General features: G+C 43.8%; 1 protein-coding gene across 1 annotated transcript in view; it reads right to left on the reverse strand.

Moving 5' to 3' along the window:
• Positions 1-464: 464 nt before the first annotated feature.
• The window catches only part of LOC143299871 (1-deoxyxylulose-5-phosphate synthase YajO-like), a 40,562-nt gene continuing 28,526 nt past the window's right edge, over positions 465-12,500 (reverse strand). The window contains exons 3-9 of the mRNA XM_076613365.1: positions 11,353-11,495; positions 10,658-10,811; positions 7,601-7,774; positions 5,633-5,730; positions 4,273-4,445; positions 1,438-1,577; positions 465-848 (exon numbers count right to left, since the gene is read on the reverse strand). Coding sequence (XP_076469480.1) covers positions 738-848; positions 1,438-1,577; positions 4,273-4,445; positions 5,633-5,730; positions 7,601-7,774; positions 10,658-10,811; positions 11,353-11,495 — 993 coding nt within the window. The 3' untranslated portion in view covers positions 465-737. The remainder of the gene's footprint in view (positions 849-1,437; positions 1,578-4,272; positions 4,446-5,632; positions 5,731-7,600; positions 7,775-10,657; positions 10,812-11,352; positions 11,496-12,500) is intronic.

Genomic DNA, 12,500 nt, shown 5'->3' on the forward strand with positions numbered 1-12,500 from the left:
TGATTCATTCGATGTAAGTGGGCTGTAAGAAAAGCAAAAAGAGTTAGGGTTGATGTAACATCAGATTTTCTGATTAAAACAGCCACTCAGCAAAGGAAATTGTACATTAAATTGATGAAATGAAAATCAATATGTCAGCGATAATGAACTTATAGAAAGGTATTTATTATAATATAATCAGTAAGCCCTCTCAAAATCCTTCAGCATCCACGGGGACCCGAGGATCGCATCCAGCAGCATACCACCTCTCCAACTGCAGGACGCTGTACAGACAAAAAATCTTTCTTTCCTCGACCATAACAAACTGGAACAGCCTTCCTGCTGAGACTGCTCTCAGCACAACCCTGGAAGGCTTGAAATCCCGAATCTGATCACCCCCCCCCCCCACCCACCCACCCCCATACCTCCCCCCCTCACCCCCCATCCCTTGGACCAGCAACCTCTACCTCAGGAAACCTCAAAAACACGCAAACCCCCCTTATAGTCTACAGAATCTTCACAATGATGAAGGCGGTAGTCAAGGGGAAGAAGAAGAAGAAGCTATATAAGACTTCAAAGAGACTACAACTCTCCACAACTTTCACAGCACACCCAACATAACGCGTCAGAGTTCTGACGTTTTCGCAGCTGACCAGCGCGGGAGATTTCACCGGAAATAGAAAGAAGACAGACAAACAGGTGGTGACGCGGAAGACATGCCCAGTTTCCCTCGGTCCAAAAAGAGGTCCCGCCTGACATCAAACGTAAGGCGAGGGATGCCAGGGGTTGGTTCGATCCTTGTTCATCCACCAGATCAGTTCGTAAGGGTAGCGGAGGTCTGGTTGGCTGACTTCGTCAAGCTCCTTCATCTGGGAAGGAAGGAAGAAAGGAAGGAAGGAAGGAATTTGTTGAATAGCATGCACTGACTGCGAGTAACAGAGGAAGCATACAATGTTTGTTTTCTTTGTTTTTTCTTTGTTTTTGGTTGTTGTTTTTTTCCCCCATTCAGATCTCGAAAGAAGGGATGGTTGGTGTAAGAAATATACAGAGAGAAGAAGAAAGAAGTGAAATGAAATATCGTTATCAAACCAGCATAGATATTATATAACACTAATATACATAATACACGAACACACACAAATACACACACACTCGCACGTGCGCGCTCGCGAACACACACATACACACACACACACACACACACACACACACACACACACACAGAACACACACACAACACACACACACACACACACACAAACACACACACACACACACACACTCACGCACACACACACACACACACACACAAACACACACACACCCACACACACACAGATAACACACAGAACACACACACACACACACACACACACACACACACACACACACACACACACAGAACACACACGCAACACACACACACACACACACACACACACACACACACACACACACCTCTTCAGCCGTCAGTTCCCAGCCATTGGCAGCAGCCATGTTGTCGTCCAACTGCTGCATCTTGGTGGCTCCGATGATGACAGAAGACACCACAGGTTTCTGTAGCAGCCACCTGAGGGATACCTGGGCCACTGACTTACCTGAACACATCAATCAATCAATCGGTAAAAGACACCACAGGTTTCTGTAGCAGCCACCTGAGGGATACCTGGGCCACTGACTTACCTGTACACGTCAATCAATCAATCAATCAATCAATCAAAGACACCACAGGTTTCTGTAGCAGCCACCTGAGGGATACCTGGGCCACTGACTTACCTGAACACATCAATCAATCAATCGGTAAAAGACACCACAGGTTTCTGTAGTAACCCATCTGAGACACCCGGGCGACTGATCTATCTAAAGAAGTCTCAGAGCCACTGATCTATCTAAAGAAAGTTAAAAACAAAATCAAAGAACGAACAGATAGATCAACAAATAAACAGACAGACAAACCAATAAACACACAGATCAATAAATAAACGCACGGATCAATGAATAAATTCAACACATAGATCAATAAACAAAGACATACATCATCAAGATGCAACATACATCATCAACATGCAACATACATCATCAAGATGCACAGTCCAGATTAGTATACACACGGATCAATGAACACACAAATCAGTAAATAAAAACACATATCATTGAACAAAGTCATACATCATCAAGATGCAGTCTTCAAGGCTTGATTGATTGATCGATTGATTTAGATACTTATATAGCGCCTATCCTCGGTCGGAGATCAAGCTCTAAGCGCTTTACAAACTCGGGGTCATGTACACAACAGCCGGCTGCCTAACTGGGTAGAGCCGACTGACGGTTGCCATTGGGCGCTCATCATTCGTTTCCTGTGTCATTCAATCAGATTTCAGGCACGCACACATACACACTCAGAAAAAACATGTAATATTGAACATTTTACGTGTAAGACCGTGTTTTTTCTTTATTTACCCCTCCATGTAGGCAGCCATACTCCGTTTTCGGGGGTGTGCATGCTGGGTATGTTCTTGTTTCCATAACCCCATCGAACACTGACATGGATTAAAGGATCTTTAACATGCGTATTTGATGTGCGTGCGTTTACACACGAAGGGGATTCAGGCACTGGCAGGTGTGCACATAATTATGTTGACCTAGGAGATCGGAAAAATCTCCACCCTTTACCCAACAGGCACCATCGAGATTTGAACCCGGGACCCTCAGATTGAAAGTCCAACGCTTTAACCACTCGGCTATTGTGCCCATGAGGTTCAAACAAAAAACGGAAAACGCCATGGGAACGGGATGGTGAGGATTACATTTATATCGATTAATCGTTGTTTAATTAAAAAAAAAAAAAATTAAAAGAAAAAAAAAAAAAGGCAGCGAAGCATTTTCTGAGTGTAATGGTTCTCGATAATTACTGCTGACAAGTTCAGTTCGTTTGACAAAATTGCAGACAGACACAGACACAGACCTACATACAACCGAGACTCAGGTTTATTTCATAGATTCACGTAATGTTTAATCATACATCCGTGATGATGATGATGATGATACTACTACTGCTACTACTAATGATGATGATAATAATGAACATTTCTGACGCGCTTTACCTCCTGTGCGAATGCTCTGCACCACTGGTAGACCAAAATTATTTTATTGAGGAAGCCTTTCACTCCAAACCGCGCCTTTTAGCCTTTCACTCCCTACCGCGCCTTTTAGCCTTTCACTCCCTACCGCGCCTTTTAGCCTTTCACTCCCTACCGCGCCTTTTAGCCTTTCACTCCCTATCGCGCCTTTTAGCCTTTCACTCCCTACCGCGCCTTTTAGCCTTTCACTCCCTACCGCGCCTTTTAGCCTTTCACTCCCTATCGCACCTTTTAGCCTTTCACCTTTCACTCCCTACCGCGCCTTTTAGCTTTTCACTCCCTACCGCGCCTTTTAGCCTTTCACTCCCTACCGCGCCTTTTAGCCTTTCACTCCCTATCGCGCCTTTTAGCCTTTCACTCCCTACCGCGCCTTTTAGCCTTTCACTCCCTATCGCGCCTTTTAGCCTTTCACTCCCTACCGCGCCTTTTAGCCTTTCACTCCCTATCGCGCCTTTTAGCCTTTCACTCCCTACCGCGCCTTTTAGCCTTTCACTCCCTACCGCGCCTTTTAGCCTTTCACTCCCTACCGCGCCTTTATCCGCGGCTCAGGGATCATTACATAATTTGATAGACTGGCTGGTGACATGACTTCCGAAACTTCCATTGAAATGTCGACTGCCTTATTGTCTGAGGAGATGTCTCTGCAAGTTTTGGCTTGATTTTGATGCGAAGTTTGTGGGTTTTTTGTAAAGAGAAAAGTTGTCTTGAGTGGAGTGACGGCCTAGAGGTAACGCGTCCGCATAGGAAGCGAGAGAATCTGAGCGCGCTGGTTCGAATCACGGCTCAGGCGTCGATATTTTCTCCCCCTCCACTAGACCTTGAGTGGTGGTTTGGACGCTAGTCATTCGGATGAGACGATAAATCGAGGTCCCGTGTGCAGCATGCACTTAGCGCACGTAAAAGAACCCACGGCAACAAAAGGGTTGTCCCTGACAGAATTCTGTAGAAAAATCCACTTCGATAGGAAAAACGAATAAAACTGCATGCAGGAAAAAAAATACAAAAAAATGGGTGGCTCTGTAGTGTAGCGACGCGCTCTCCCTGGGAGAGCAGCCCAAATTTCACACAGAGAAATCTGTTGTGACAAAAAGAAATACAAATAGGTAAACGATGACGTTGGTGCACATGCACGAGTGTTGACCGTCGCTCTCACCTTTGGCCTTGGCGATTTTCTGGAGTGTGCCCAGGACGGCCCAGTTCTTGTCGCTGTTGATGGCTGACCAGGAGGGGGCACACTCCAGGTTGCGGGCCTCATCCAGTGCCGAGAAGCCCAGGCGCCCTTCCTTGGGTGGCCCCTCCCGGGTCACCTTGCCCGTCAGGAAACCTCTGGGACAGCACAGCACAGACATTACAATGCAATGCAGTATAATACAGTGCGTTACAGTGCAATACAATATAGTGCGTTCAAATACAATTTGATGCAGTGCGTTACAGCGCAATACAGTGCTTTACAATACAGTACAGTCAGTTAAAATGCAATGTAATACAATAACAGTGTGTTAAAATACAACACAATGTAATTCAGTGCGTTACAATGCAATGTAACACAGTGCGTTAAAATAGAATACAATACAATACAGTGCGTTAATATAGTGCGTTACAATGCAATACAGTACAATACAATACTATACGATACTAGGCGATGCCACAAAATACTATGCAAGTCATGTACAATACAATAAATAATACAATACACTAATACAATGCAATGTGGTGCAGTACAATACAGTACAATACAATACAAAAGAATGCAACGCAATTCAGTACAATAGCATGCGATACCATACAACGCGTATTGCAGTACAATACGATACAATACAATACGATGTATTACGATGCACTGCAATTCACTGCAGAGCAGAGCACTCCTGTCCAGTCCAGTAGGATGAAGTGCAATACAACTGATGCAATGCAACACGCATCCATTCATCCGACTGCATCTTATCCTTGCATTCAAAAGCTCGGCACTCCCTCACACACTCAGCTTCTCACCCCACAGTTGAGTCCGACACACAAATATTACCATTAAGTAAAAAAAAAAAAAAAAAAATAAATAAAACACTCTGACCTGAATACAAACACGAAAGTACTAAAAACACAGCGGCTATATTTTTGTCACGCAATGAAAGCGGTATGTTCTAAATAATATTAACAGCGTTTGCTTTGAGAAACGCTGTTTCAGAATAAGACAGTCAGTGCTGTCTGATTGATAACTCAGATGATCTCACGGCGCTGTGTGTGTGTGTGTGTGTGTGTGTGTGTGTGTGTGTGTGTGTGTGTGTGTGTGTGTGTGTGTTGAAAACGATGACGTAACTAACCCCCCCACCTCCCCCCCACCCCCCACATACACACACAATAAACAACACATTTTATTTAACATTAAAGAAAAAATAAAGTAAACACAAGCCAGAAAAGGACACTGGGTACAATGATAGTTGTTTTACATCTGACACAAGACAGGACACAAGAGAAGACAGCCCCGTCATCCCGACACATCAGGGGAGAGCACTAACCCTTTGAGAGGGCTCCAAGGGAGCACACCCAGTCCGTTCAGCTTGCACACCTGGAACGGCTCCAGTTCTGAGTCCCTGGCCACCAGGCTGTATTGTTGCTACACACACACACACACACACACACACACACACACACAGTGAGTTGCAAACCCAGCAATGATGTTTCTAAAAACATCCAGGAACTGGAATGTAACACTATAATATTTATTTCAGTTCTGATAATTATTTCAAATGGAAGCTGCGAAGAAAAGTTTTCTTCTTCTTCTTCTTCTTCTTCTTCTTCTTCTTCTTCTTCTTCTCCACCTCCTCCTCCTCCTTCTTCTTCTATTTCAACTGCTCCTCCCCGTATTTTCCCTTGCACCATTAACGTTAGGAGTCGTAGTGGTAGTGGAAGTAGGTAGTAGTAATGGTGGTGGTGTTGGTATCATTATGACCATCATCATCATAATTACTACAGCCTAGCGATTTCATACAACAGCTGAACAGTCAGACGATTGTGGTACTGTAAGATATGATCCCCCTCCGTCCCTCCCCCTTCCTCCTCCTCCTCCTCCTCCTCCACCACCCATCACCATCCAACACACCTGCTACCAACCAGTAAATACATTTGTAAAATGTTTTTCTTTTTTTATGGACGTGTCAAGTACAAAGAGCTGTTAATTAAATTTTAGCCCCCCACCCCCACCCCCCCAACGCCCCACACTCCCCAGCATCAATCTTCTCCACCCCCCACCCTCATCAACCTATCGCTTCCTGCTGTGGAAAGGGGACATAATGACCTGTCTAGTGTGTGTTCATCGTTCAGCTGTTGAACACAGTCTATCCAGTGTGTGCTATTTGTCCAGCTGCTGAACACTGCCTATCCAGTGTCGGGTCGAAAGGTGTCGGATATCCGTACGAGCGGCAAGCGTCCCCCCAAGACCCCCCGACCCCTCGACCTACTAAAACTGATGCCTTACACTCTGCATTGATGGATAGTAATGCTGTTTTTAAAGGCCGCTCAATCATATGTCATATATCATAATAATAATAATCATGGTACTTATATAGCGCTGAATCTTGTGCAGAGACAAATCAAAGCGCTTTCGCACCAGTCATTCACACGCATGCATAACTCTAAAACTGGAGAAACTGAAGACAAGGAAGATGCAGGGAAGGGAGGCTATTTTGGGAAGAGGTAGGTTTTAAGGCCAGGCTTGAAAGAGTTGAGTGTGGAGACTTGACGCTTATAATTATGTCATATGATGATTATTATATATTGACGACGTATACTTGCTGATGCTGTTGCTGTAATTATTATTGTTACCCCCCTCCAAAAATAAATCGATTATAATAATACTATTATCATTATTGTTATTCTTGTTGTTGCTGCTGCTGTTGTAATTGTCATTATAGTGGCTTTTATAATAGAATCGCTAATGATTGATTAATAGGACTATCAGCATTGTTGTTGTTGTCGTGATGTTGCTGCTGCTACTTCATTTTCCTCTCCTCCTCCTTCTTCTTATTCTTCTTCTTTTCTCCTCTTCCTCCTTCTTCTTCTTCTGCTGCTGCTGCGGTAATTATCATTGTCATGGTGAGAAGGATGATGATAATGTAAAGTTTTTGGTTTTGTTTCATTGTTAATTTTTGTTTTTCTTTGATTTGTCTACGGGTTTACAGCTGACGTGTTTTCAGCGATGATAATTCTTCCGCCATCTGCAGCACTGAACACACATTAAGACTTGGACCCCAACTCTTACTATTTCACACACACACACACACACACACACACACACACACACACACACACACACACACACACACACACGCACACACACACACATTCGCCCACAGCCCCCTCCCCTCCCAACCCTCCCACCCTACCTCTTCCCCCTACACACACACACACCATGAACCACAAGAACATCAGAGCCACCACCCGAAATCCAGACAGTAGGGAGAGCGTGGAAGGACTGGGACCCTGACCTGTAGAGAGACAAAGGGGTTCAGCCCCTTCTGCTTGGTGACCTCCACGATCTTCTGCAGCTGCCAGCCGGTGACGTTGCTGGCGCCCAGGTACCTGACCTTGCCGCACCTCACCAGGTCGTTGAGGGTGCTCAGGGTCTCCTCTAGGGGCACCGCGTCGTCCCAGGCGTGGGTCTGTCTCACATTATTATTAGTATTGTCATTGTTATCGTCACCGTTATCATTATTGTTATCATTATTATTATCATCATTATCATCATTGTTATCATCACCATTATGATTATTATTATTATTGTTATTATTATTATCATCATCATCATCATCATCTTTTTCTTTAATATCATCATCATTATTATTATTATTACTATTATTATTATTATTATTGTCATTATTATTATTATTATTATTATTATTATTATTATTACCATCTTTTCTTTATCATTATTATTATTATCGTTATTGTTGTTATTGTTGTTGTTGTTATTAATTTTATTATTATTATTATTATTATTATTACCTCTTTCTTTCTTTCTTGCTTCTTCTTCTTCTTCTTCTTCTTATCATTATTGTTATATTATCTCTTTCTTTATTACTATCATTATCATTATTATTATTATTGTTATCATCATCATCATCATCATCATTATTGTTATCATTATTATTATTATTATCAGTGTATTATCTTTTTCTTTACCATTATTATTATTATTAGAATTATCATGAAAATTTACGCCTAATCTTAAAAATAAGCCCTAGACGTTTACAAATAAAAGAAACGAACAACAACAACAACAAAAACACGTAAATATAAAAAAAAAAAAAAAAATTGAACACAAGATACAAAACACCATTATTCATCCCCCACCCCTCCCACACACACGCACCCCCTCAACCCCCCCCCCCCCCCCCCCCGACCCCCCCCCCACACACAAGCACTCGCGCACGCACACACACAAGTCATAGTACACAATCATAGATAGTACACAATCTTCAGACTGGATTTGAAAGACTGCAGCGAAGATGAGCGACACATCAGGTGTCGGTATCTTCCAGCCTGGGTGACGAAGGGTATGATTATCATGAGGGTACAGCCTCATCAAGAAGCCCCAGACCTAAATGGACCCCCATAGCAGTATTTTCATCACCCCAATGGATCCCCATAGCAGCATTTTCATCACCCCAATGGACCCCCATAGCAGCGTTTTCATCACCCCAATGGACCCCCATAGCAGTATTTTCATCACCCCAATGGACCCCCATAGCAGCATTTTCATCACCCCAATGGATCCCCATAGCAGCGTTTTCATCACCCCAATGGATCCCCATAGCAGCGTTTTCATCACCCCAATGGATCCCCATAGCAGCATTTTCATCACCCCAATGGACCCCCATAGCAGCATTTTCATCACCCCAATGGATCCCCATAGCAGCGTTTTCATCACCCCAATGGATCCCCATAGCAGCATTTTCATCACCCCAATGGATCCCCAGCGTTTTCATCACCCAGATGGACCCCCATAGCAGCGTTTTCATCACCCCAATGGACCCCCATAGCAGCGTTTTCATCACCCCAATGGATCCCCATAGCAGCGTTTTCATCACCCCAATGGATCCCCATAGCAGCATTTTCATCACCCCAATGGATCCCCATAGCAGCATTTTCATCACCCCAATGGACCCCCATAGCAGCATTTTCATCACCCCAATGGATCCCCATAGCAGCATTTTCATCACCCCAATGGACCCCCATAGCAGCGTTTTCATCACCCCAATGGACCCCCATAGCAGCATTTTCATCACCCAGATGGATCCCCATAGCAGCATTTTCATCACCCCAATGGATCCCCATAGCAGCGTTTTCATCACCCAGATGGATCCCCATAGCAGCATTTTCATCACCCCAATGGACCCCCATAGCAGCATTTTCATCACCCAGATGGACCCCCATAGCAGCGTTTTCATCACCCCAATGGATCCCCATAGCAGCGTTTTCATCACCCAGATGGACCCCCATAGCAGCGTTTTCATCACCCCAATGGATCCCATAGCAGCGTTTTCATCACCCAGATGGACCCCCATAGCAGCGTTTTCATCACCCAGATGGACCCCCATAGCAGCGTTTTCATCACCCCAATGGATCCCCAGCGTTTTCATCACCCCAATGGATCCCCATAGCAGCGTTTTTATCACCCAGATGGACCCCCATAGCAGCGTTTTCATCACCCAGATGGATCCCCAGCGTTTTCATCACCCCAATGGATCCCCATAGCAGCGTTTTTATCACCCAGATGGACCCCCATAGCAGCGTTTTCATCACCCAGATGGATCCCCAGCGTTTTCATCACCCCAATGGATCCCCATAGCAGCGTTTTCATCACCCAGATGGACCCCCATAGCAGCGTTTTCATCACCCCAATGGATCCCCAGCGTTTTCATCACCCCAATGGATCCCCATAGCAGCGTTTTCATCACCCCAATGGATCCCCATAGCAGCGTTTTCATCACCCAGATGGACCCCCATAGCAGCGTTTTCATCACCCCAATGGACCCCCATAGCAGTGTTTTCATCACCCCAATCATCATACATACATCATCCTCGAAAACAAAATGTCCCCCCAAATTCTGGGGCAACACCACCAACAACAAAATTGTATTTCATGTGACCACCAGAGGGCACTGAAACATCACACACGTGCATCCTTACCACACCACCACACACAGGGTGATGACAAAATATAAAATAAACAGAAAGTCAACTGGAGTTGGCATCTGGAACAACCTTCCTCATCATATCCGTACATCTGATTCAATTTCTGCTTTTCTCTCATCACTAAAACCTCATCTTTTTAAAACCTATCTATAAGCACTCTCAGCTTCCTTGTTCTCCATCACCACACACACACACACACACACACACACACACACACATATATATATATATATATATATATATATATATATATATATATATATATATATATATATATATATATACATATATACAGACAGACAGAGACAGCCCAGCTGACAGAATCCCCATCCCCCTTCCCTCTCGACCTGCAGAAGGTCAATGTAGTTGGTCTGCAGTCGTTCCAGACTCTCCTCCACTCCCTGAATGATGTGACGCCGCCCCAAACCCACGGCGTTGGGGTTGGTGGGCTCCATTGAAAAGCGGACCTTGGTGGCGATGACAAACCTGTCCCTTTCCTGCCTGTAACAGTCATACAATGAAGCCGTCGATTGATCAAGCAGTCGGTCAGCTAATTAATTGAGTCGGTATGCGACAGACTCAGATGCATGTTATCGTGTGAGCTGGAATCGAGAAGCCAATCAAGCTGTCAAATTAATTCAGCAGTCAGTCAATTGATTTAGATGGTATTCGACAGACACGGAGATGCATGTTATAGTGTGTGCTGGAATCAAGATTTGTTCTTTAAGGTAGCCATTTATTTCAACATTTCAAACTTCAAAACAGGAAATAATAAAGACAAACATGAGCTGAGCATTCATATTTCCTAATATTAACTGCATATAATACATTTGAGTTCCTTACACACACACACACACACACGCGCGCACGCACACACACACTATTTCACCATTTCAAACTTCAAAACAGGAAATAATAAAGACAAACATGAGCTGAGCATTTACACATTTCCTAATATTTACTACACACACACACACACACACACACACACACACACACACACACACACACACACACACACACACACACACACATCACTTACCCTTTCAACCAGGACCCAACAATCTTCTCCGATGCTCCATGGCCGTAGACATTGGCGGTGTCGATGAAGTTACCTCCCCATTGTACATATCTGTTGATCAGCTGGTGGGCACCGTCCTCCTGTAGCTGTCCTGGGTGACCCAGCTGTGGGCACAGGAGGGGGAAGAGGAGGAGTAGGAGGAACAGAAAGACTCGTCGTCGAAGTAGTAGGAGGAGGAGGAGGCGGATGAGGATAAAGAGGGAGAGGAGGAGTATAGTTAGAGGAGGAGGGGTATAGTTGGAGGAGTAGTAGCAGCAGAAGGAGAAGAACAGACACATCACATTGGGTGTGAAAATAATAATAATAATAATGGATACTTATATAGCACACTATCCAGAAATCTGCTCCAGGTGCTTTACAAAAACGCTTTGTTAACATAAAACATTACATCTATGTTACATACACACACCAAAATGTTACTACACACACACACACACACACACACACACACACACACACACACACACTGCATACATACATTTTAACAACACATGTGTATCTAACAGCTAACACATACGCACACATAGGCTGGCACAAACTTACATAAACTTACGCACACAGAATACACATTCATATACATGCATGTAGTTATGTACACATATATATTATACACACATAGTCAAGCACAGCTAACGCAAAGGAAGTGGACCTGCCACAATTGAACTTACTGCTGAGGGAAAAAGGTGGGTTTTGAGACGAGATTTAAAAGATGCGAGGGAATCTACGTCGGTCATCGTAAATGTCTATCAGTCTTTCAGTCTATGAGTCTATCAGTCTATCAGTCTTTCAGTCTATCAGTCTATCAGTCTTTATACCATGCCTAAACTTCCTAACCAAAACGTGGACATGTTCACATAATATACCTGAAAACATCCCAAAATAGATAAGAGAAGAGTGGTAAAATAAAGTGAGTGTTTATATTATGTGTGTGATTTTGGATACATAGACATTGTTGCCTTTGTCCAGTCGACCGCACAGTGCTATATCAGGACTGCCCAACTATATATATATATTTTTTTTTTTTTTTTTATTATTATTTATATATATATATATGTGTGATAGTCAGTCGTGTCCGACTATGACCATCAGAACAGCAGAGGAGGCAACTG

The sequence above is a fragment of the Babylonia areolata genome, chromosome 25 (genome assembly GCF_041734735.1).
Source record: "Babylonia areolata isolate BAREFJ2019XMU chromosome 25, ASM4173473v1, whole genome shotgun sequence".
NCBI classification, from domain to species: domain Eukaryota; kingdom Metazoa; phylum Mollusca; class Gastropoda; order Neogastropoda; family Buccinidae; genus Babylonia; species Babylonia areolata.